Source organism: Diabrotica virgifera, chromosome 3 (assembly GCF_917563875.1).
Source record: "Diabrotica virgifera virgifera chromosome 3, PGI_DIABVI_V3a".
Taxonomy (NCBI): Eukaryota; Metazoa; Arthropoda; class Insecta; order Coleoptera; family Chrysomelidae; genus Diabrotica; species Diabrotica virgifera.
In genome coordinates this window covers 241,453,291-241,481,253 of record NC_065445.1, presented here as the reverse complement: position 1 = coordinate 241,481,253, position 27,963 = coordinate 241,453,291, and the positions used below count along the sequence as shown (strand labels likewise).

Below are 27,963 nucleotides of genomic sequence, written 5' to 3'. Positions count from 1 at the left end.
TATAAGACTTTATTATAATAAACACATTTAAGCTCGAGCATATGGGGACTGACTGTTGGTTTTAAGGTAGTAGGAACCAGAAGCACTGAAACAAATAAAAACGAAAAAAAAAGTTATAACTTACAAAGTCAAATAAAAAGCTTAATTAAATTTATAGTGCCCAACGAATTATTTCAACTCTGAATAACACTTAAAAACATAATTTTAACATTATTTATCTTCTGGCTATTCTATCTATGTGTAGAATAATTATAACATGACTATTTATTGATCACCAGAGTCAGGCAAGTATGCAAGCTAAAAATTAAGATATATGCGCATATACATATGCATATTATTTGTGTGAAATATGCATGTATATGCATTTATTCATGTCAAATATGCATATATTATTTGTGCCAAATATGCACGTATATGCATTTATTTAAACCAAATTAGCACTTTATAAATCGTTTAAATATTATAATCATTTTATAAAATATTAGTTATAAGCTTGATAGTATAAAATAAAACAAAGCTTTTAAGATTTGTATACATATGTTTGTATATAGAAAAGCTCCGTTCTACATCCACCGAAGTTATGAGAGCGTATTTATAATTATTCTAAACTTTAGCCTCTACATTTAGTGTTTCATCAAACACCCCACTTAAAACATTTACAACCTTAGATAGAAATATGAAACCAGTATTTTTATCGATGACTGAATAATTTTTTGCACCAATTTGACCCTCAACAATTTTGCAAGATAGTTCCAATTTTTTTGTGATACTATTTTAACTTACAGCAATTATTTTGAAAGTGTAAGTGGTTCGGAAGAATCGTCAACTAATTCCATTATTCCTGGCTTAAATTCAGCAAAATTTTCTGCATAAAACATTACAGCCTCCAACCAAGTTCCCTACCTAGTAACAATAGGTTTTGGTGGAAGAGGAAGATTTTGCAAATGTTCTTTATACAACTGAGATCTTATAGGTGCCTTAAGTAACATTTTTTCATATTTGAAATTAAATTATTAACAAGAGGAAATTTATTTCGAATTTCTTCGGCGACCCTATTTAAACCATGTGATATACAAGTTGTATGTACTAAACGTGGATAAAAATGTTTCAAATTATTTCCTATTTTAACCATGTCAGGTATAGCATCTGAAAGAAAAAGCAAACATTTTTCGTTGGGAACAGCTAAAGGAAGAAAAAATTTGCTAAACTGCTAAATTTAAAATATTTAGGTTTACTTGTTAGTTGTAATTGTATTTACTTACAATTTTCCTGCATGGTGAGCAAAATACTTTTCCCATATCAATGGCTAATTCTGGATATGCCTTGATCCACGCAGACACACTCGCTTCTTTTGACATTTTAACTACACTAGATAAAACTTTTTATCATTCTGTACACTCCAAAATCCAAAAATAACTGTTCAAGTTCAATATATAAATTACATTAAATTGTCCTTACCTAAGTTAATAAAAGGTCAGTAAGAGGCCCCAATATGCTATTTTTGGGATTTTTTACTTTCTATTTTCAGACACCTATTTAGAAATTGTTAAGGGATTACGATGAGAATAATATTATTTTGGAAATATCAGACACGAAAGGTATTTGAACCATGAATCAACAAATAAATTCGTTTTGAAAACCTATTATATGCACTTTATTTTTAAATATACCAATATATGCAAAATTCAACAGAAAATACAAAAATATGCAAATGCATATGCATATGCACTCTTGCATATTTGCCTGACTTTGTTGATCACATAACATCTGAAATCTTCGTCAGTTATATTTACAGAGTCGCTAATGACCCATGGCCTTAAATTTGAAAAGAGTCAACCATATCATTTCCCCTATCGCACGCTTCTGGGAGTAGCAAAAATTAGTAGGACGTACAATACCTACTTCTGCCAGGTATGACAAGGATATCTCACATAGTTTTAAAGTACTATGTAGGTACAAATAATTTTAACTTTTTTAAATAAAACACCTTGAACTCATAGGCCTCCCAAGTAGCAATTTTTCGACGTATTGGTTGTCAGTACAAACAAATGCACTGTATACAACGTTGCCCAAGAGTATTTTCAGTTGTTTCGGCCAACGTCCCCTACCCCGACTGATATTACGATGTTACAACGTTAAGTAATACCTTTAGTTTTAGTTATACGGGCAACTAATTTATTACCATTGTGACAACTACATATCACAGTTCAGTTTTTTCAACAATCGCAACGACTTAAAAATGTTATAATGCTAAACTAATTTACGCCCAGAGGAGAAAAATAATTTCCTTTATAACCTTATTTTTTCTTATTATTATATATTTTATTTTGATGGAAATTTTCGATTTATTTAACAACCTGTTTATTTGTTTTTTTAATAGCTGGTTTCCATTCCATTGTTTTATCAGCAGATTTGAGATTTGATAACCTTTTAATCTTTGTATCAGCTTTGGCAGACAGGGTTGCCAGGTCAGTTTTTACTCTTTCAGTAGTTTTGTTTTCACAAAATCAGGAGATTCTTTTTAGGCCATGTAAATACAGTAATACAGTGATATGCACATCCGTCCTAAATGTCCCAAGAGGAATTCCACAAAATTGGAAACCTAATTATTCCAAACCACCAACTGGTAATTACAATTTTTTAGCTAAAATCTACTAAATCAAAAACTGAAATATACTTAAGGATTTTTGGGATATATTTGGGATTTTTTATGATAAAAACAACAGCTAACTTAAGGGGATAGGCGCAAAATGTCTGTTAAAATGTTCAATGTATATTAAATATTTTCATTTTTTGCGAATCCTTAGAAAACTAATAAGTATTTTTGAAAAATTTAAACGCAGAAAGAAAGATTACGTTATTACCGAGGACCGAAAGTCCCTGAAAACTTCTATAATGTTTACTTTAATGAGTTACAGGGGTAAAAAAGAAAAAAATTAGTGTGACTTTTACTTCCAAATATCTCGTTCAAAAGAAACGTTTTGGTTTTTCTAAATAATGCAGTCTTTCATTCTGCGTTTAAATTTTTCAAAAATACTTATTATAGTTTCCCCATGATTCGAAAAAATGGATCAAATTCTGTTGAAATATACCAAAAATCTACTAAAAAATATTGCCTACTAGAATTTTTTAAAAAATATCAAAAATCTACCAAAAAAGTAGAAATCTACTAAATGTGGCAACGCTGTTAAGGAGCATGATACACTTTTGACACTTGTCACATGACCTCTGTCACCCAATAAGAGGGTACGTTCTAAAATGGTTTTGATAGTCGGCGCGGCCGGGTTTGGTTGGAGATTGGACTTCTAAGTTGTCTTATCCGTCTAAGGTTGGTAATAAGGTATTTTTTAGTAATATTGGTAATATTGTTTAATGCGCCATTTTGGTTTTACTTGAGATTTTTGGGATGTAAAGAAAATGAAAACGCAGAATATAAAAAATGCTGGCATTTTCTGATACCTTTAAAAGCACCATCAATACATTAAATTTATACAGAACATCTTTAACATAAATTTTGATTTTTATATTAAAATTTGATTTTTTAAATTTGCATATTTTTTGTCAAAAATGTCATAAAAAAAGGAGCGCGTGTGTTTTTTAAAGATGAAATATCCATATTTGATGGTAATCTGAGATGCGTTTATAAATTTCACATCAGGTAATAAGTCTTTTACGTATTTATATAAATATAAATACCCAATACGATGTCAAAACAGTTTACTTTTTTGTTAAAATACAGATGTTACAGTTAAAAATATAGGTAAAAAACATAACTAGTCTGACTCCTTGAGCAACCATTGCACGCGCAGGTGCTTTTTATAGTCGCTTCAGTTGTCTTATGCAACGGTTACGAAACGATGTTGCTTAAACAGGAGCTTGCCTAGGCAACGTCAAGACAACTCAAAAATCGTCCACCAAATCAGTGCAGAATAGGGTCGTCTTCTAGGCAATAACAACGTTGTAAGAAAACGTTGCCACGCGGTAGACAACGTTGTCGCGTCGACAAATTTCTACTTGGGCTGCATCGAGCGTACCAAAAAAAAAAAGATTAATAGCAAGCTGAAAATTTGTTAATAGCTTAACGGTGTCTAATCAGACTAACTTTGATGTATGGGAACACTGGAACAGGGGAAATTTAAATGTGGAACAGTTTAAAAATTTGGAACGTCAGATTACGAAAACGTCCTATGTATTTTATCGGACGGAACATCCAATTGATTTGGTACCCTTTCATTAAACTCTCATGCAAAAATCAGACTGCTATTTCTAACCAAAAAGATTCCTGTCATTTGACATGTTCTTCGTGGTCCATTCATTAAAATGCCCAGTTGGTAATAAACACCAGTGTGATTTGTGCATGAAAGATTAATGAAATCTTAACAAATCGATTGGAAGTTCTGTCCGACAAAATACATGGAACGTTTTCGTAGTCTGACGTTCCAAATTTTAACCGGTTCCACAATTAAAACTTACCCTTTTCCAGTGTTTCCGTACATCAAAGTTTGTCTGACTTTTTTTATTTATTTATTTATTTATTTATTTATTATTTATACATATGACCTGGCCTCTAGTGACTAATCCAGGTCGTTTTTTCCTGATGGGATTACAGATATTTTTTTTATATTTTTACATTTTTTACTCAACTATTAAATCTATTTTTACAATAACAATTTGCCATAATCTCTTAATTACGTATAACAAACAAATTTAAATAAACAATTTAAAATATTTTTGGTACTATCAACTCCCTTCTAAGTTATAAAGACAGTCCCTCTATTTTCAGAAGAGAGTTGGTAGTTTTTTTTTTATTTTTTTTTTATTTTTATGAATTATGTATTGAATTATTATTTTTATTTATTTATTTTATATTGAATTATTATTATTATAATTGTAAATATCTATTTTTGAATTTATATTTTATTTTATTTATTTTAACTTTATCTTACTCAACTTCATCAGGGTTGGATTATTGGTTGTCTTCTTCTATTATTATAGATTTCTTGTTGTTTTTTAGATATTATTTGTGTGAGATTGTTTAATATTTCAAAATATTCTTCATTTTGTAATATATTTCTTATTTCAATTCTTTCTAATCTTCTTCTCATTTCTCTGTGTTCTTCATTTTCTATAGTATTTTCACAATGTAACACTATATGTTCTGGTGTACCTAGTTCTCCACATGCACAATATGCATCATCTTTTAAGTTAAATCTTTCCAAATATGTTGGGTACGGTCCATGTCCTGTTAAAAAGTGTATTAAACCTTGTTTTGGATTAAAATAATTTGGAATGTTTTCTAATATTGGTATAAAATTGTATAAACGTCTAGATTTTGTTGAATTTTCCCATTCATTTTGTCTTTTTCTATTTATTATTTCTTTTAATTCTCTTTTATTTCTTATATCTAATCCTATTATTTGTATTATTTTTTCATATTTTTCTTTTTTAGCCAATAATTACATGCTCTTTTTTGTGTTTCTAAATGCATTGGCATTACTCCAGTTAAAACTGTGAGTGCCTGTGTTGCAGTTGTTCCAAATGCTCCCGTCATTCTTACAAGAAATCCTCTCTGAGCTCTATTTAATTTTTCTGCGTTTTTTTTATTTATTAATCTATGTGCCCATACACTTGAACCGTACCCTACAATTGATGCAAGTATTGTACTTAGGTATATTCTCATCTGTCGGAACGAAATTCTATATTCCTTCTGTGCTAGACTAGCAATGCTATGCATGATCTTTGTTGCCTTTTCACAGACACAATTCATGTGTTTTGTAAATTATTTTTGTTCGTCTATTATAATACCTAAATATCTTGTCTCCATTTTTCTTTTTATTGTTTTCCCTCTGATTTTTATAATTGGATCTCTTTCTAAATTTCCTTTTATTAAACTATATGTTGTTTTTGAATCTGATATTGTTAATTTTACTTTATTCATCCAATCAGTTACTCTTATTAATACTTCATTTGATTTATTTTCTAATTCTCTTCTTGAGTTTGCATCTATGATCAACAACAAATCATCTGCATATGCTATGCTTCCAAGCACTTCAGGATCTATAGTCAATTGTTCCAACAGTTCCTCTAGCATTACATCCCAGAACATAGGTCCACAAACTGATCCTTGTGGACATCCTTTTGTGATATGTTTTGTCTTTTTTCCTGTTGGACAGCTTAGGCTTGCATATCGGTCTTGACAGTAGTTTCTGAGACTTCCGTACAGATTCTTTGGACATCGAATTCTTCGAAGTCTTTCAAAGAATGACGGCCACCAAAGATTGTCAAAAGCCCCAGACACGTCTATAAAGATCATTAAAACATACTTTTTTATGCTTTCGTTTACTATTTCAAATACTTTATTTATTGCATCTTCTGTTGATCTAAAACCTTACTGACCAGGATGTAATCCAATTTCTGTTCTTATTTGATTTAATTTTTTACATAGTAATTTTTCTTGTAATTTTCCCATTGTATTCAATAAACATACCGGTCTATATGATTTCGGTAAGGCAGGATCTTTATCTTCCCCTTTATGTATTATTATAACTTCTGCTTGTTTAAAATTATTGGGAAACCTTCTTTGTCTAAGACATTCATTATATAATGATGTTAGTACTGGAATTATTTGTTCCGACATTGCTTGAAGTATTTCAACATGAATATTATCCGGTCCAGGTGCCTTCTTTCTTTTCATTTCTCTCATACTTTCATATACTTCTTCTTCTGTGAATTCCTCTATTTCTCTTTCTTCTTCTATTTGGTATTCTTGTATCATTTCTTCTCTTATATTTCTTTGTTCTACTGTTTCTCCTTCTAATTTATCTGGAGGTAATAATACATTAAGTAATGTTTCGGCCGATTCTTCCCAACTTTCTGTAAATGTTCCATCTTCTTTTTTTAAAGTAGAAAGCATTGTCGGACATCTAATTTTTTTAGAAACTATTTTATATGGTATTCCCCACATATCTAATTCTAAGTGTCTTGATACGAAGGTTTCCCAACTTTTAGCTTTTGTTATTTTTATTTCTTGTTTATATTCTTGTTTTAGTCTTCTATATTCACCTAGAAGGATTTGCCTCTCAAGATAGATACCACATCGTTGATATCGCTTTCGCACATATCTAACTCTGCTTCTCATTCTTGTGAGGTTTTCCTTCCAGGCTGAGTTTTTTACTTTACTATTTTCTTTTATTTTTGGTATTGCTATATCCATTGCTTTTTTAATTTGTTTGGTTAATTCTTTTATTGCAATATTTATATTAGATCCCCTTTGTACCAGACAAGGTGGTCGAAACTCAGACTTTAATAGTTCATAATTTGCTTTACCTGATTAGTTTGTCTGACTAGACACCGTTAAGCTATTAACAAATTTTCAGCTTGCTATTAATCAATTTTATTTGATAGGCGGGATCCAGGTCTATCAGTAAGGAGCCACTTTTTCTGTAAGTGACTTTGAATAATTTTTAATATTTTGAGTCCAGGAATCTACAGTTAAAATATTTCCGATTATTAATGAAACACCCTGTATGTACGTGAGATAAATCTCGAGATGATTACTATTGGCTGCCTGTAGCTAATTGACTACTTTATATTAGAATATCTACTTAACATTAGCCTATGCAGGTAACTACTAATGCACATGCACATACTTACTTTTTATCAATTTGGAACATTCCCATGCTGGCTTTTGGTCCGTCACATTTACCCTTCTCATAGTTTGAGTAGCTATTGCATCGTTGCCCAACAAAATCTTTGCTAGTAAGCGATTCAGCATATATTTCGTATGCCCGAGCGTGAGAACAGCTTTCGGAACTGTTACCTCTACAACCTGGTTGCGATTGTCCTCCATTAGCATAGAAATCAGAATCTCCACATGGATCATAATATCCCCGCTGCGGGTATGTTCCTCCATTGGTGTGGATGACTTGGACGTTTATTGCGTCGTCTTTGTCTATACGGTTGTCTTTGTAGGACGCTATGAAAAGAGGACCAGCTGGATCTAAACCTGAAAGTTTTTACATCTTTTTAATTTGTTACAATAAACCACCAATTTATCTCAATAAAGATCGAAGTTAAATATTTAGGTATTCATCTTGATCAGAAACTAACATGGAAAGCGTACATTAAAGCCAAAAAACAGCAACTTCAATTAAAACCAGACAAATGAATTGGCACCTTGGTAAAAGATCACCATTATGCTTCTTCTTCTTATACTTGTTGTAGATCTGTCGATCTGCTAATTCCGACGTTAAATTATTTCTTGAAAGGTAGACTGCCAGCTATCTGTCCATCTTTTTGGTGGTCTTCCCGGTGAACGCTTGCCTGCTGGTTTTCCTTCTAGCGCAATTCGTGGTAGTCTGTGGTCCTCTATTCTTTTTACATGACTGAACCATTCTCTTCGTCTTTACCTACCCCATCTGACTACATCTTTCACGCCACATTGTTCCCTGATGATGTTTCGTGTTATATCTCTTCTTGTCTTCCCTGCTATTGCTCTTATTGTCTTCATTTCGGCTGTTCGTAGCATGCTTTTCATTTTATTGGTGTCTTCTCTTGATTCAATGTCATAGGTCATGACAGGTCTGATGCAAATTTTATAAATTTTAACTTTGTTATCCATTCTCATATATGGGTTTTTCCAGACCACATCTCTCAAACATCCGGACAAGACAGCGGCCTTGTTAATTTGTCCTCTTAGGTCTCTGGGTCATGATAACTTGATAACTCTACACCTAGATATTTGAACTGGTTTAGCTGTTCTATGGGTTTCCCCTCTACCACGAGCTTGCATCTAATTGGGTCTTTCGCAATGGTAGTCCATTTTGTTTTCTGCGTGGATATGTTCATGTTGAGTCGTCGACATGCTTGATAGAATCGATAAAGTTGTTTTTGTAGGTCATCCTCGTTCTTTGCAATCAGGGCTGCATCATCCGCATAGATACTGTGGCCGCGTCTGCCTCCCCGTTGAAGCGATTCCACATCTTCTATAATTTCATCCATTAGCGTATTGAATAGAAATGGACTGAGGCTGTCTCCCTACCTGATTCCTCCTGGTGTTGGTATGTTGGCCGTAGTGGTGTCGCTTGTTTTAATTTTTGTCGTGTTGTTATTGTTCATTTGTTTTATGATTTCAACAACGTTTGTCGGTATCCTTTTTTGCTTAATTTTTTTTATTATATCGCTAAGTCTGACTCTGTCAATTACTTTCGTTAAGTCTACGAAGCAAATATATACAGGTTTGTTATATTCTATCGACTTCTCTTTCAGTTGTTTCATGACAAATATTGCGTCCGTCGCCGACCTGTCTTTTCTGAATCCTTGCTCTTCTTCTCTGTTCTTTATCTGTGATTCCAATTTATCCTTAAATATGCCTGTGAATAACTTCATTGTCGTATTTAAGAGAGTTATTCCTCTGTAGTTGTCCGGACATGATCTTTGTTCTTTCTTAAAAATCTGTATTGTGATAGTGGTGTGCCAATCTTGTGATATCTCTGCTCTCTCTAAGATTTTGTTAAACAATGTTGTGAGACAATTAGTGAGTTTCTTACCGCCGTATTTCAGCAATTCGTTCGGTATTCCATCAATTCTTTAAGATCTTCATTCTCGATTCTACTTCAGTTCCTTTAGTAATAATACCTGTCTTCTGTTTTGTAATCGTGTTCGTCATTGGCGTCTTCACCTTTGTAGAGTTCACCATTATGCATAGAGAATAAACTGGCAATATATAAAATAATACCAAAGCCTATATGGACTTACGGAATTGAACTATGGGGATGTACGAAAATATCAAGCACCAAAATTCTGCAGACATACCAATCAAAATCTCTAAGAATCATTGCAAATGCACCCTGGTATATTTCAAAACAAACATAACATGAGGACTTAAAAATTCCATTCGTAAAAGAGGTAATAGGACTGCATGCGATCAAACATAGAAAAAGAAGAATCAATTACAACAATGAGCCGATTTCAGCGCTTACCAATCATCCATTACCAGTTCGGAGACTCAAGAGATAGTGGCCAGAAGACTTGTGTGAGTGACACTACTCGTGTTAGTGAAGACAGTGGTGAATAAGGTGAACCGGCACTGGCCGGCAACATCTACAAAACATTACATAACTCATCAATTTTACTTAATACTCCTTTGTACAGATTATAATAAAAACTAGACACCGCTACATATATAACTTTACTCGACTGTCAATAGCATCTTGAATATTGAACTACAATAAAATTGGATCATTGAATCGTTTTCTGTGTCCTCAATTGAAAGTTTTTTTTTATTCAGAGCCTCTTTTGGTTATATGGGGAAGATCGTCCTCATATAATAAAATAAGATTTAATAATTCGCTTCTTTAAATCACCGGACTTAAAAAATCGTCAATGCACAGATATGTCAATCTTGCGGCTCATTGTATGGTCTGCTTAAATATTTTAATACGACTTTTTTTATCTTCAACTTGCCTTATTTAATATTAGACGGGGCAACGAAGTTCTGCAGCCAGATAAATCGCGACGCAACTTTTTGCATTCGATTCGGGAAAATGTCATGAAAGTTAGTGAACAAAATTCATGTCTGTAAAAAGAAAATTGCATTTGGATACAAGGAAAATGCATTTCTAAAATGTATAAACTATAGGTAATCTATATATAGGTGTATAGGTAGTCTATAAGTGTATAGAATTAAATTTTGTTATACAGGTGTTTGAGGTCACTGAATAGTAATATCATAACGACGGTAGTGCTGGAGCTACTTGATGCACAGGGTGGACCTCATCTCCTGGAATTACTGGTTAATTTCATTCTAAATCAGTCGACAGTGATTACTTGGGGGGTTTTCGACGGCGCTTAATACGAATATCCTAACGGCGATGGTTCTCGAGCACCTACCAGAGGTGGACCTCGCCTTTAAGAGTTTTGGGTTATTTTTATTCGACATCAGTCAGAAGTCATTACTCGGAAGTTTTGGAGTTGCTGGTATGGTACAATATCCCCTTCTTTACATTCATCTGGCATTGTGTCTTCTCTCCAAATGCTCTTGAATTAGATTGTATATTTAACGTTAGAGTATATCCTAATGATATCTAAAAAAATAATGGGACCTTACCAACAATTGTATCGACCTGGCCATTCAAGGCAGCTCCAGCATTTCCACAGACATGAGCACCAAGGGAATGACCTACAAATGTCAACTTATCAAGTTGTAAACTGTATTCATTAATCAGGGATCTAACGAAATCTGCTACATACTCTCCAACCCTTCTCACTTGACTCTAGAAAAGATTTGTTGACGTTAATAAAAATAAAAATTAACGACTAACCTTTTTAATATATGTAGTATATACATATATTAAACACCCCATTTCACGAATACTCTATACCCAATTCCACGAATATAAGACCCTCTTGGATTACCGCGACAACGAATATTTTACTGTGAATAATATGAAGATCGAAAGTAAATTGCAAATTATATTGGTGTTTATTGGAGTAATTTCCAGATTTAGCCATACGGCTCACACTCCCTCTCAGGGGAAAATTGACTCATCGCAGATACCTACGGTATCAAAAGGATTGAGCTCTGGTGGGACTCTTTCCATGTTATCGAGCCCTAGGTGACTTGGTATGCAGGTGTATCTCCCAAAAAATTTCGTACACGTCTGGCCGTCGCAGGTAGTACAGCTTTCTGCATGGTCTTATAAAGATGTTCATTTAAACCCAGCTTTTTGATGCTTTCGAGGAGGGTCTTCGGAATGACTCCAGTAGTAGACATGATAATCGGTATTGTCTGGGTACTTTTCATTCTCCATTGTCTCCGTATTTGAATTTCCAGATCTCTGTACTTGGCGAACTTTTCAGTAAATTTACTACGAAGATTATTGCTGTTAGGTATCGCCACACCAATTAGGTCATTATTAGGGGGGTCAATTAGGGTTATTTGTCTTGTTAACTTATTAAGTAGTACGAGATCTGGTCTATCATGTGCCACTGTTTGGTCTGTAAGGAAAATGCGGTCCCAGTATAGCTTGTATTTGCCATGCTCAAGCATACTCTCAGGGACGTATTAATAATATGGGAGATGGTCCGTTTGGAGAAGTCCCAGTTTGATAGCTATGTCTTGATGAATAATCTTTGATCTTTCCAACTGAGTCATGCCGTCCCTTCCTTGTATTCAGTTGCAGCAAATACCTGGCAGCCCCCTGTAATATGTTGGATGGTTTCTTGGGCTTGATATCCATATCGACATCTATCGTTTTGAACCTGAGGGTCTTTGACGATATATTTCAGGTAATTTCTGGTTGGTATAACCTGATCCTGAATGGCCAGTAATGAACCCTCCGTTTCAGGAAACATCTTTCCTGATGTAAACCAATAGTTCGACGCTGTATTGTCGACATAGTCTTGGCTGACTTCATTGGGATGTCGCCCGTGCAGAGGTTTACCCATCCAGGTGCGCATTTTTTCGTCTTTAGTGAGGTGGTTTATGCGCATTTCTGGTTCCCTCAGTTTGATCGGTGTTGTGTCATCTACTGCGCAGATAGTCTGCATCTGAAAATAAGTTCTTAAGTTAGCAATTTGTTTGTCTAATTGCTCACCTATATCCATAAGTCCTCTTCCTCCTAAATTCCGTGGTAATGTCGTTCTTTCTAGTGCATTTTGGGGTGGTGTTTTTGTGCTTTTGTGAGGTGCGTTCTTACTTTTCGCTTAAGATTTTCTATGTCCGTTTTTGTCCACTTAACAATGCCAAATGAGTAGCTAAGCGCGGAACATGCGTAGGTGTTTAGTACCCTAAACAAATTTCTACTGTTAAGGTGTGAGCGAAGCAGCTGTTTTACCCTTTGTATAAACTCAGTAGTTATCTCTGTTTTCATTTGTTTATGGTCAATTTTCCGCGCTTGCTTTACTCCAAGATATTTATATATATATATCGTTTTCACCCATGGCCTCGATATTCTGGCCATTTTGCTTATCGAATCCTCCGGGCTGTAATTATTATTATTATGTTGGAGTAATCCTTTATCAAGAGTAATGTTGGAGTATGTTGGAGTAATTATTATTATTATTATTTTACTTAAAAAAGGGCAGAAGGACAAGTCCCTATTATGCCCAAAAACAAAGAATTTACATAAGTAACCTACTAGTAAATACAATATAAACAAAAACAACAACAAAAACAAAAAAGATACAATTTGGTTTACATAAAAAAAAATTTCAACTTTATTAGAAAACGGTCAAGTCTGTTGTTAAATGTGTTGGTGGAGTGAGTTGAGACAATGTTATTATTCAGGTCATTCCAAATATCGAAAACTCTATTTGGTAGAAAATTCTGTCTAGATCTCCTACAAAATTTCTCCTTTTTAAGTTTAAATTGGTGACCTCTAAGGCGTTAATCTTGATTGATTATAAATATTTCATCGAGATTTCGAGATTTATTAGAGCAAAATACTTTCGTACTTCTTATGTTGCACAGTAAAATATTCGTTGTCACGATAATCCAAAACAGTCGTATATTTGTGGAATACACCATAGTCGCAGAGATATGATCTCTAAAACCGAGATAAATAAGATAAATTTTGAAATAGACACGACGAATCATTGAGACATCATTCTTGATAGATTTTACTCCGCAGTATAACTGATCAGCGGCCATCCTAAGCCTATTCTGCTGGAAATTCTTATCACTTATCAAAATCCCGATAACTAGCTTCGATTTCCTCTACACTGGCTAAAAATAACGATTAGAGAGTATCATCTCTTGATTACGGAATGCCTGTCTCATAGGCTTCCCTCAGTGTAAAGTAAACCAATTGACGTGACAAATTGGCTTTGATTACTTTCCCAATAAAACTCACATTATATACTTGAAATACTGGAACGTGTATTTTGTAACTTAAGAATTGATTGCTTTACTTTACAAAAAACTTTTATGTAACTCATACTATGGATAACTTTATTTAATGACTGCTTCAATCAACTGAACTATTTACTACTGCCAAAGATGTACTGCAAGGGTGTATGGTTTATTTCCCGTTTATAACAATAAGGTGTATTCAACATCCAAATGTCACTTATACCAGTATTGTACAACCCATCCGCCTAGAAAAGGATGCCTTGTGCCATAATACATGGCCGTATTGGTAGACCCATATGGAATATGACTGATTCCAATCGGTGATATCACAGGAATGTTTGCCGGTAAATTTTTTCATATAACGGTCAACTCTTTTTTTCCTTCTTCACGTGCCATATCAGAATTATCCGACGTTGGCCATCACCATTGCGAAGGCTTCTCCGTCTTCTGCAATATGGAATCATTGTCCAGCATTTGGTATCTGAGTCCATTTACGAATGTTTTTTAACCAAGAAACTTGTTTTCTTCCTACACATCTACGGCCCTCTATTTTGCCTTTAAGGATCAGTTGTAATATTTTATATCGACTTCCCCTCACTATATGTCCCAGATAAGACCTTTTTCAATGTTTAGCAGTCTTTAGCAGTTCTCTATCTTTGTTGACCCTCCTTAGTACTTCTTCAGTAGTTTTCCTTGCAGTCCAAGGTATCTTCAGCATTCGTCTACGCAGTGGCGGATCCAGGGGAGGGCGATGGGGCCCATCGGCCCCCCTCTCAAACGAAGTTATATATAAAGATTATAAAAATAATCATTTATTCATCTATTTTTCATAGAAATTTAACCAATCGGCCCTCCTTCTTGACGATTTTGGATCCTGCTGGATCCGCCACTACGGTCTATGAATCCATATTTTCAATGCTTTAATTTTGTTCATGATCGATGCTTTTAGCGTCCACACTTCTGCACTATACAAAAGTACGGATCAAGCATAGCACTTAACCATCCTTTGTCTTAGTTCTAAACTGAGATGTTTATTGCAAAGAAATGACTTCATTTTCATAAAAGCAATTTTAGTCATTTTCATTCCTATTCTACGTTTTATTTCTATGTGTGTATATAGTTGGTCTATGATAACAGTGCCCAAATATGTCATTTTGTGAACTTTCTCAACTTGGACTCCTAGTCGAGGAAATGAAGCATTTTCTCTCGCAATTTTTTCGTCCAGCATGGATTTACTTGAATTTTTCACAGAAGGTGGGGAATAGTCCAAGGATCATTTTCTATATCATGGTGCTGTACGCTAAAACCTTGGGGGTAGTTGCCACCCCATCTCGGGGGGTGGGAATTTTTTATTACATTTTGACCATGTAAATCGATGTTAAAAGTAATTTTAAGAAAAAAATGTTTTTTACATTTTCTTCGTAAAACTAATATTTTTCGAGTTATTCGTGGTTGAAAGTAGCAGTTTTTCGACGGAAAAATCGAATTTTTTATAGGGTTTTTTGAGAATAACTCGAAAAATATGCATTTAATAAAAAAAAAACTATACATATCAAAATTGTATCTTTTAGTAACACAAACGAAACTGTTTTTTATAATATTTTTACGACCAATACAAACCGAGATACGGCATGTTAAAGGTTAACTTTTTTCGTCAAATGCATAATTTGAAATAATCAAAGCCAAATATCGGGAAAATTTTGCATTTTTCCAGGAAAACTTACATGGAGTTTTTTCAAGCATACAATAAGATCTTTCAAAAAAATAATAAAAAGTTTCTAGCATAAAAATTGAGCAACTTATGATCAAAAGAAAGTCGGTACCTATTTTTCTCTACGGAAAAAACAGTGAAAAAAACCCCCTAACTACCCTTGTAACTAAAAATTTGTCTTCGCCTTCCTATAATTCCTTTTATATTTATATTATCAATACACCCAAGAAGTTTGACATATTTAAAATGCCTAATTTTAGAAAAATTGGAGTTTAAATAAAAATAGATTTTTTGCAATTTTGCATTTTTCATCATTTTCTTCAAAATATCTCCGAAAATACTGGAGATACGAAAAAATGATAGATAAGTAAATTGTAGCTTTTTTAATAGCTAAAATTTCCTTAAACATATATTTTCACTACAGTGAACAGTTAGCGAGATATAGCTGTTCAAAACATCTATTTACGAGCAAACATCCCCTTATTCGAGCCCTTTAAACCCACCTCAATTAAAAATTCAGGGATCTTATGGAATTTAATTTACACAGTCTTATTACTCCTCAAAAATCCTACAAAACTGTTATTGAAAAAACTTTTTAACGCCAAAAATGAAGGAGCTATATTTATAAAACTAATTTTTTTTTCGAAAAATTCGAATAGTCCCCTTATAGAGCATTTTCAATGTACCTATATAATACCACAGAGCCGGTTCGTATACTGGATGACTAAAAAACTATTTGTATGTGTATTTTTATATATTTGTAAATTCGTATTTTTGTGTAAATAAATGTTTTTGTAATTCCTTAGTTCTACTTTTTTTCTGTATAGTTCTATTAAATTGTCAACTTATAAAAATTTCAATGTTATTAAGGGTGGTTTTGAAGGGTTGAAATATTATGATATTATATCCTAAAGCATAAAACAATCATTATTTAACCAGTCAAAACCAAATTTTACCTACATTAAAGTTTACAATGTTGTTATATAATTTTTGACAATAGGGGTAGTTTACACCCCTAAAAATAATCAACGCCCTTGAGCATGATATAGAATATGAAGTAAAGGGTAAGATGATCCTATCCCCAAATTTTTATGTAAATTGATGCAAACCGAAATTATTCTTTTAGGATAAGTAAACTTTTCATATATAGCTCCAACAAGGGTGGTTTTAAGGGTTGAAATATTGATATTATATCTTAAAGCACAAAATAATAATTATGTAACTAAGAAGAAGCAAATGTTGACAATATTATAGTTTAAAATGTTATTTTATAATTTTTTACAATTAGGGGGGTTTTCACCCTTAAAAAACCAAAAGCGTACAACGGCTCAATATAGAAAATGAACTAGAGGGTGAAATGAGCCTAATCCCAAATTTTTGTACAAATCGATGCTGGACGAAAAAATTGCGAGGTTTTGCCTTTTTTCCAGCTTCATTTCCTCGACTATCCGATTAATTGAAGCTTTGCATCGAGATGTGAGTCACGACTTAACACTAAAAATTTGGTTTTGTTTGAGTTTATTTTAATGCCCATTTCCTCTCCTACCTCGTGAATGCGATCAAGCAGAATTTGGAGACCTTCAATATTATCTGACAGAATTACTGTATCGTCTGCATATCTAATCACATTAAGTAGTTCCCCGTTGATTTTTATTCCATATGGCTGTCTCTCAAGTGCCTTTTTAAATAACTGGTCCGAGTAAATATTGAACAATGTTGGCGAGAAAATGCACCCTTGTCTGACTCCTCGTTGTATGGATATTTTATCGGTGTAGTTATCTCCAATTTTTACGATAGCAGTTTGATTCCAGTACAAATTTTTATATCCTTGTCATCTATTCCGTTATTCTTCAGTATTTGTATTAATTTTACATGCTGTACTTTATCAAATATGCCTTTTCGAAGTCCACTAAACATGCAAATACATCATTTTTCCTTTGGTCACGGCATTTTTCTAATAGGATGTTAAGCGCAAAAAGTGCCCCCATGGTTCCCATAGCATTTCTAATACCAAATTGGGTACCTATCTTCAAGATCTTCTTCACATTTGCGTCTAATTCTGTTGTGAAGTCTTCTTAGGAAAATTTTAAGAGTGTTGCTCATTAGGCTAATTAATTGATATTCTGAGCATTTTGTCGCATTATTTTTTTTAGGCATTGCGACAAAGATGGATTTGAGCCAATCTGTGGGAATCACTCCGGTGTTATATATTGAATTTTAAAGTCTTACTATTAATTTTATGTTATTATCCTCCATTAGTTTCAGCAACTGAGTTGGTGTATCATGTGGACCACAAGCTTTTCTAATTTTAGCATTATTTATATCGTGTTCTACCTCGCATTTCATAATTTCTGGGCCTTCGGTAGAGTTTTGGTAGACTTCGGCAATAATATTCCTGTCATCTTGAAACAACTCTGATATATACAGCTGCCATTCTTTTCTTATTTCGTGCTCATTTAAAATAATTTTGTTATTATTGTCAACGAGTACAGAAGGAACCCGTTTTTTAAATATGTTACTTATTTCTTTTAGTTTTTTGTGCACATTAAATAGGTCGTGTTTAGATATCACCTCTTCCATTTCGTCGCACCTTCCTCTCATCCATTTTTCTTTCGCTAATTTGATCTCCTTTTTATTCTTCTCTGCAGGTGTCTATATTCTGTTTCATTAGATTTTATCAGTCGACGCTGTTCCATCAATTTCAAGATGTCGTCTGTCATCCATTTATTTTTATTGATTAAGTTTTTTCTATAATCATTGTTTGTATAATCTTTTGTTTGTTTGTTTTCTATAATCTTTTTTCCCCGCCAAAACACTTAAAAGATTATACGAGAAGATATTTTAGATAAATAATGCCTTGCAAAATGCTTCTCTGGAGATCATTAAGATGAGTTAAGATCGTTAAGATAAGTTTATACAAAACTTCCCGTTTAGTATGGGCGCATATGAAATGCCTCCCGAAGAAGGGTTTCTTACCTGTCGCTAAAATGATCACATGCGAATTGCCTCCCAAGCTCTAAATAAATTACATGCTTCTAATCTTTATGTGAAGTTGAGACGTTGCCACATCTTCTCCCCTTTTTATATTTTTGGTAAAATTAGTAATTGATGGATTCGACCGTTACTTGATGGAAGTTCATTTTATCTCACAATAAAACACTGAAAAACGTTTGTTTTCTATACTTCCACAAAATTTATTACAACTATGTTATTACTACAGCTGTTTCGGCAAAGTGCCTTTCTCAAGTTGAGAAAGGCCGAAACAGCTGTAGTAATAACATAGTTGTAATAAATTTTGTGGAAGTATAGAAAACACACGTTTTTCAGTGTTTTATTGTGAGGTAAAATTAGTATTTTGTTATTTCATCATCATCCAGCCTCAAAAGTCCACTGCTGAACATAGGCCTCCTCCCCTCGTTTCCAACCCCATCTATCCTGCGCCGCCCTCATCCAGTTTTTATTTACCTTTCTTAAGTCGTCAGTCCATCTTGTAGGCGGTCGACCGACGCTTCTCTTGTCTTCTCTTGGCCTCCATTCCAATAACCTCTTCGTCAATCGCCCATCTGTCATTCTGGCTACGTGTCCTGCCCATCTCCACTTCAACCTGGCTATCCTCTCGATGACGTCAGTCACCTTTGTGACTGACTTTGTGATTTTGTTATTTAATTTATTTTATTTTCAACTTTTATGTATTAAACATTATTGACACTAGGCAGGATTTATAAATTTCAACTAACTTATACATATATAATTAATTTTATAACCATTATAATATAATAACCATTATTGTTTGTTATTAATAATTTGACAAAAAATACAAAAACATTAAAAGTATTTTATAGATTTATTAAAAATAACATAACAAAAAAATTATTTGGAAAATATTACAAAATGTGTATAGAAATATAAAGTTACAAAATATTTTTCCTAAATTTATATGATAGGTACTACCTACTTTTACAAATTCTCATCTATTTATTTTACATTCTCTAAATTCTAAAAATTTTTCATTTAGAAACTTTATTTTTGCTGTACTTTCCGCAACAATTTTTTTTTGGTGTCGAAACAGAATTCATTTTAATGTAGGTATTTATTTGAAATCGTAAAATTATATCAATAAAATTATTAATTTTAGGATGAGGGCAGTAGAAGGAACAATTGGACCGCGTTATGTAATAGCGGATTAAGCGCCAAAATGTAGTTTTTAGATAAATCGGTTTAAAGATTTTAAATTTGTTTTTGGTACTATTTCTAAAATATAGTACTGACATGTTTCATATTTAATATAGTAATGCAACTGTAAATAGACTTTTACATGTCTTTAAAATTTTTTAAAAATAATTTATATTTTAAAAGTTATTCGATCAAATGTCGCTTAATTCGTTAATGATTTCTTAAGATATGCATGAGTTAAGATCCGAATACCGGATTAAGAGACATATTTGGCGCTTAATCTGATGTTGCCTGACAAAGGATGTCTTTTAATTTGATATCTTAAACGTTAGTAAATATGTTATGTTTTGTAATAAAGAATTAACCGACTATTCATGGCGCTTGATTCGTTATTACACTTAAAAATATGCGGATTTTTGTTTATGACAATGGATTATGTACCATTATTGGCGTTTAGTTCGATATTACAAATCCTAGTGTGAGATTTTTTTAATAAAATAAAAAATGTCGCTTAATACAGGCATTTAAAAACAGCTTTTTTTTTAAATTTATTTACAAAAAACATATTTTTATACATAGATTTGCACCCTAGCTGCAATATGGCACTATTATCTCGATTTTGGACTTTTGGCGGTTAATCCGTTATTACATAACGCGGTCCAATTATACATACTTGGAATGAAAACTTTCGCATGTGTTTGGGGTTGTTTGTAAGGATGAATATTGCTCAGCCCAAAGATGTGGAGGAAATGTCGAATTTTCAGATATGTAATTATGAACAAGATAATCACAAAACTGGGTGATTCTTTCATCGATTTGTTTAATTTCTGCCAAATCTATAGCAAGGAAATCGCTCACATCTTCAGGATGTAAGAATGAAAGACAAAAAAATATAAATAAAAAAATTCGTAATTTCAGTTAAGTCAACATCTTTTTTTCTGGTATTCTGGAGGTACTGGAGGTAAGCCCAGTGCTTGAACCATTCTATACCATGCCTGACCCAAATGAAAGCGACATCCATGAAGATCGGCTTCAGGAAATGCCATACGGATACTATTATGAATGGAAATTTCAAAGTCTGAAAGTATTACTTTAGGGGATACAGGACAATTAATTTTAAATCATTCTTCTATGATATATTTAAAAGCGAGATAATATATTATGAAGATGACTTTTTATCTTGAAGCAAACAAAAGACAAGAGGAATATAATGTCCATTTTTTATAAATCAAAATAGATAGATAGTACCTATTTAAATTATGATTTGGCAACACTGTCTCATTATACAGAGATTAAATAGACAAAATATCAGCCTAAACGATTAACGAAACGGAGGCATTTCGATCGTACCTGGGAGGCATTTCATGTATGAAAATATTTACCTGAAAAAGTGGGAGGCATTTCAATAACGCCGCTTTGTATAGGAATAGAATGTTCATTTGGTAAATAACAAACTAACATCAAAAATTTCAGTCGTCATTAAGCAAAATTGATTTTTATGTGTACTAGGTTTCACAAAAGTTTTAAAAAAATTAAAGTTTCTAGCCTCTGAAATAGACGGGATTAAAACGTTAAAAAAAGTTTTTTGAATCGTTGCAAGCAGTGGGAGAAGGAGAAGCACTGTTGAAACAATATTAAATGCACCGAGAATGTATAAGCTTTACATATATGTTGTCAGAAAAGCTTCCAAAGCTTTTTCAATCGTAATTTCAGTCATATATGATTGTAGTCCAAGTAATGAAGCTCCAAATAGGACAAAACCTCGCAATTTTTACAGAATGGATAAAAATATATATGATGCGGAAAGGCGCTTTTACCATGGGGGTGGTTGCCACCCCATCACTGGGGTGGAAATTTTTTATTATATTTTGACCGCAAAAGTTGGTAAAAATATTCATTTTAAGCAAAAAACGCTCTATACATTTTTTTCATAAAGTTAATAGATTTCGATTTATTCGCTATCAAATGTGTTAGTTTTATATCGAAAAAATTAATGTTTTCAATCAGTTTTCTGCTAATAACTCAAAAAGTTTTCGTTTTATCAAAACAACTTGTACCTTTTGAAAAAATAAACAAAACCGTTTTTTTATTTTCTTTAAGACCAATAGTAATCGAGCTATACTTTATTATATGTTAGCTCTTCTTCGTCAAATGCTAAATATTGTAGTTTCAAAGTCAAAAGACGGGAAAACTAGGCATTTTTCGAGGATAATATGTTGAAACTAATTTAAAGTATTTAAACATATCTATCCACAGAAATAAAAAAGGTCTCTAGCTCAAAAATTAAGTGACTTAATGAAAATGAAAAATGAAAATGAAAGTGAAAGTGAATAGTGAAAAGAACTATAATCCCTATAATCACCACTCTAATTAAAATTAGTCTGTTACCTTATTTTGTCTTCCTTTTTTATTATGTGTTACTATTAGATTCCAGAAGTATGACGGGCTTAGAATTATTAGTTTTTAAAAGAATGGAGTTAACAGCGAATAACGAATTTTTGTATTTTGGTAAAAAATTCCCTTTCCTTCCGAATAGAAAGATTAGCATCACAGATACAAAAAATGGTTTCAATATCAAATTGTAGAATATTTAATTCCCAAGAACTTGGTTGCAAAAATTTTTTCTACGGCAAAAATTGAGTGAGCTATTGATAATTAAAACTTGAAATAACATGCAAAAACCAACTTTACCAACCCTTTCAAAGTCACCTATTTTTATGACGGAGTATATGAAATGGATTTAATATCAATAGCCTCATAGATCTTGTAAAAACCTACAAAATTCTTCTTTACCAAACTTTCTAAGATAAAAAATAAAAAAGTTAGGGTTAAAAAATCAATATAGTTTTTGAACAAAAAAAGGAGAAATCCAATTGGAAGCATAATAATGTAAGTTAGCGGTATTTTTAGTCGTTGGTCTTATTCATTCTTCTTTATTTATGTATTATTAATAGATTCTAGAAGTTTGACTAGCTTAGAATAAAAACTGGGTTTAAAAAACTGGGGTTAAAAGCGAATAACGAATTATTGTAGTTTAGTAAAAATGCCACTTTTTCAGAATAGAAAGATTAGCAACAGAGATACAAAAAAATGTTTCAACATTAAATTGTAGGTTATTTAATTCCCAAGAACTTGGTTTGAAACAATTTTTTTTTGCGGTAAAAATTGAGTGAATGGTAAATAAGTAAACAATCGAAAAACATTGAATTTTTCGATATAAAACTAACACCTTCGATAGCGATTAAATTGAAACTATTAATTTTAGCAAAAAAAGTGTAGAACATTTGTTGCTTAGAATGAATGTTTTTATCAACTTTTGCGGTCAAAATATAATAAAAATTTCCACCCCCGAGATGGGGTGGCAACCACCATGGTAAAAGCGCCTTTCGGCATCATATATATTTTGATCCTTGGATTATCCACTATTTATTCTCAAATTTTCAAGCAAATCGATCCCTCCTGTAAAAATTGCGAGGTGAAAAGCTTCGGTTCCTGGACCATTGAAACGGTGGAAAATATTACTTGTCGTGTATTAGACCAAGTCATTATATTACAGCAATCTGTGGTAATTTTATATCTCAGTTTATTTTCAATTTCTCCTGTTACTCTGACCATAGATAATATATTTATTTATTTTTTACCTGTGCAAATATGTATTGATCTGAGGCAATTGGACTCCAATCGACGACAAATATGTTAACATCGTGGTTCTTTAACATATTTTCTCTGACTAGTGAGTTAACATCTGATTCATAGCTTCCCAACCATCCATGGACGACAAAAATAGTTTCTCGTTTTGGTGTAAATGATGTCGTGGCCAATTTCTCTACATTGTTGTTGTGAATCTCTACGCCACTGTCAGAGTTAGTTTTACTGAAGAAAAAATATGTTACATCGGACGCGGAGGACCTGAGTTTTACAGGAGTATCTAGTTTGAGATACTCTACTTGAACGTTGCCGTCTCTGTCCTCGTACAAGAAGTTTTCTAAATCGTTGGACTGTTCATCTTCATCAGTTGCTGAAACATTTAAGGTAAAAAATCTGACAACTAATTTAAGCAGAAACTTAAGCAAGTTATAGTATCTTACAATAATAATAAAATAAGTATCGGTTAAAATGACAGATGATGAAAACGACGCGACCCTTAACAGTTTGGAAGGTGCACAAGTTTTATTATACCTGGGTGTGATAGTAACTAGAGAAGGTCTGGAAAAAACAAAAATGCGACGAAGAATAGAGTAAAGCAGAAAAGCAATAGGATGCTTAAATTCCATTTGGTGAAATAAAATTATCACGAAAGAAACAAAAATGCGAATAGGAAAGGCATTCGTGGAGCCAGTTCTGATGTATGGGAGTAAGGTGTATGTACATTAAGGGCATATATTAACGTTAACTACCTTCAGATTCTCCTGGATTCGTCTTTGAGCATTCTATATACAGGGTGTTTGGTAAAGAATGGGCCATAGGTTAACCTCAGGTTCCTGAGTTTAAAATAGGCCGATTTAAGCTAACTTACTTTAGTACAAAGTTTATAATAACCGAGATACAGGGTGTCAAATTTAAACTTTTTTTTATTTATTATTGAATATTTCCTGACAAGTATGAGATAAGAACATGAAATTTGGTATGTGGGGTTTTTTGGGTCGAGAAAGCTAAATTCCCTACCAAAAATGATGTATTGCCCAGAGGGCGCCACATACGCCTTTCAGCATTCATTTATTACGTTCAATTTTTTTTTATCCCTCACTCTGTATAATTTTGACATTAAAATCTTTATTCTCCTATTAGTTTTACTTAAAAAAGGTATACCTTTTTCATCTCCCTTAACTCAACCGTTTTCGAGATAAACCCATTTTAAATCTGCGATACACCATCATTTTTAGCATAATATCATGCTAATATCAATTTTGGATAATTTTATGGTTTTATGTTATTTTTCGGGTGTAACTACAATGATATTATGCTAAAAATGATAGTGTATCGCAGATTTAAAATGCGTTTATCTCGAAAACGGTTGAGTTTAGGGAGATAAAAGAAGTATACCTTTTTAAGTAAAACTAATAGGACAATAAAAATCTTAATATCAAAATTAAACAGAGTGGGGGATAAAAAAATTGAACGTAATAAATGAGTGCTGAAAGGCGTATGTGGCGCCCTTTGGCAAATACATAATTTTTGGTAGGAAATTTTGTTTTCTCGACCCAAAAAACCCCACATACCAAATTTCATGTTGTTATCTCATACCTTTCAGGAAATATTCAATAATAAATAAAAAAAAGTTTAACTTTGACACCCTGTATCTCGGTTATTATAAACTTTGTACTAATTTAAGTTAGCTTAAATCGGCATATTTTAACCTTAGGAACCTGAGGTTAAGCTATGGCCTATTCTTTACCAAACACCCTGTATTTTGTTTTACTTTCATTTATATATAGATCAAATGTAGCAACTTTTCGTTTCCGCTCTATAGCTTTTTCGCTTAATACCTTTTTGTTTCGGTTTACTATGGCTCTTATATTAACACAGCCGTTCATATCCAATTTTATAACAACAGCTTCCAAAGTTAGATTGAAAAGTGTTGTTGATAAGGCATCACTTTGTCTTACTCCATTTTTATTATCAAATGCCTCTGTCATATCTCTATCTATTCTCACCAAGACTTTGAAGTCCTCATAAGTCAGTCTTTTAACTAACTTATTAGGTATCCCTAACATAGATAGTTGCTTTAACATATTCTGTGTATCTACTCCATCAAACGCCCGTTTAAATCGATATACAAGTTGTAAATTGGTATGTTATATTTAGGGAGCGGATTTATATGCCAGAAATTTTGAAGAAATATGCGCATACATATACAGTAAAAAAATACGAAATATGCGCAAGATATGCACAATAATTTCAAACATGCAGATTTTGAGAAACCACATAATTTATCTACAATAAAATAAATGTATCGATTTTCCACTATCTTAATTGATTTTTATATGGTATCGTTGTAAATTTGAGGTACGTAAATTTTTCTCAATGTACCTTCATCGGGAACACTTTTCTTGGAATATATCTCCAAAAACTTTTAAACATAGGATTTTCCAGTTTTTGCAAAGGTAGTTTGCACAAATCATCGCCTCGCATAAATCAGAATTAAATTTACATTGTTCATTGGATGAAGTCATCAACTATTATTGCCTAATGTCAATGGGTAAATAATCAACTTTCCATTCTCCCATTTTCTTGCATTTTGAATTTGATAACCGAAAATTTTCACTGAGATGGTATCTACGACAATAACACATACTTTTTCACACTGTTTAAACTTAAAATGTTGAAGATGCAGCAAAATATTATTTTTTGAAGAAAAAGAGAGGAAAAAAGTAATCTTAAACTCACCATTTTACTACATGTTTTGCAGAATGGTTTTCCATTAGTGTAAAGGAACTGGGGATAGGTTCTGATCTGGGAATAAACCAGGCTAGAATATTTCGGCATATTGAACTATTCACAGACAGAAGTACTTTTACACAAAAACTAAACATTCACATTGACCGACTAAAGGTGACTAATTTTACTGATTTACGGGATCTGATTTAAATCATATTTAAATTTCCGTTAGAGAATCGTAAAACGATGTTTAGAGGTGTAAAAATTTCCTTAACAATGGGTATTTAACATCCTACAATAATTTTATGACGGCTTACTATACGCACTTTTTGGGTAAAAATTGGGTGTTTTCTAAGAACAACCGAAAAGATAGTGAATGGGCCGACTTCAAGTAGATCTAAAAAAGATATGACATAATGTGCGGAGGAATATTTTGTGTAGAATTAAAAAAATTAGAATTTTTTCGTTTGGACAAAAATGTTTATAAATAGACACATAATATGCACGTTTCTTTAAAAATATGCAAAATTTGGTAAAGTTCTCAAATATGCGAAATATGCAAACAATATGCATTTAGCATAAAATTCTCTCCCTAGTTATAGTCATAGTAAATTTTCATTTATATCTTTTAACATATATGTATTTGGTCTGTAGTTGACCTCTTTGGTCTGAAACTGCATTGGTATCTATTCACTAATCATTCCTTCCAAGAAAGATTCCAACCGGCTGTATATTCCTGATAATATCTTTTAGATGACATTTAAAACTGTTATGCCCCTACAATATTCACAGAGTCGTTTGTCTCCTCCCTTAAAAATACGAAGTATGATTAATAATTTTTAATCTTCTGGGATGACTTCTAGTGTCCATATATCATACTAGTGTATATATATCATATCATAGTATATATATATATATATATATATATATATATATATATATATATATATATATATATATATGTAATAATAGTGACGTCATCCTTCTTGACGTGGTGACGTATTTGATGATTTTTTTAAATAAGGATAGGGTTCGTGTGATAGCTTATTCGAAAGGTTATTAAATCGTCTATTCACTAATATAAATATTAATATAATTGAATGAAGTAAAGAAACACAGACGTACTCACAAAGATTGTGAGTATGTCTGTGTTTCTTTACTTTATTCATTTAAAATGAACTCACATAATATGCAACCCATTCAACATATTAATATAATTATTTGTACAGGGTGCACAAAAAAAAAATTTTTGTGCACCATGTCGTCAAAAAAAAATTAAATTAATTGAAGCCAAAAGAAGAATGTACCTATATAGTTCATTTAATTTGAAATACATTTTACTGTTGTCCGAAAAAAAGGAAAAATGTTTATTTGATAAATAAATATTATTTTTAGCTTAAATTTAATATTAAAGCTGCCACCCACCTGTCCCTTAGCAGTTTGAACATTTGATTAAGGCGAAAAGCAATGTCTATTTTTCAAATTAACATTTTTTTCTTTTTTCGAGAGCAGTAAAAGTGTATTTTCCTTTAAATAATTTATATACATTCTTCTTTTTGTCTCAATTAATTTAATTAAAAAAATTGCACAGATAATAAGACATAATCGTAGCTGAATTCAAAACTGTTTTAAAGCACGGATTGATCCGTGAACTCAAATTGACCGCATAATATATTATATCAAAAATGTCATTTGTGAGCGAGTTAATTAAGTCAATTTACAGAATCAAAAAGAAGCTATCTAGATCTAGATTATATAACTTACGTGCGCTGTTTATGACAATAGCATAGAACACAACTTGGACTATCAAAGTTTTCATACTGAATACTTAATTATTTTAAAAATGGTA

The 27,963-nt window shown here is 32.3% G+C and overlaps 1 protein-coding gene across 1 annotated transcript; it reads right to left on the bottom strand.

Annotated features, from left to right (window-relative positions):
* Nucleotides 1-27: 27 nt before the first annotated feature.
* Nucleotides 28-27,933, bottom strand: LOC114325866 (lipoprotein lipase-like). Its single transcript, XM_050647695.1, has 5 exons — nt 27,879-27,933; nt 23,378-23,754; nt 11,108-11,273; nt 7,654-8,005; nt 28-85 (listed from the first exon to the last, which is right to left on the bottom strand). Exons 1-5 carry the CDS (start codon nt 27,931-27,933, stop codon nt 28-30), a joined length of 1,008 nt encoding a protein of 335 aa, XP_050503652.1.
* Between the last annotated feature and the right edge of the window lie 30 nt (nt 27,934-27,963).

Coding starts and splice junctions, on each gene's coding strand:
- LOC114325866 (XM_050647695.1), bottom strand. CDS start 27,933: ATGAAAACTTTGATAGTCCAAGTTGTGTTCTATGCTATTGTCATAAAC. Junction 23,755..27,878: donor TATTGTCATAAACAGCGCAC/GTAAGTTATATA, acceptor TAAATGTTTCAG/CAACTGATGAAGATGAACAG. Junction 11,274..23,377: donor ATCAATACATATTTGCACAG/GTAAAAAATAAA, acceptor AATCTTTTCTAG/AGTCAAGTGAGAAGGGTTGG.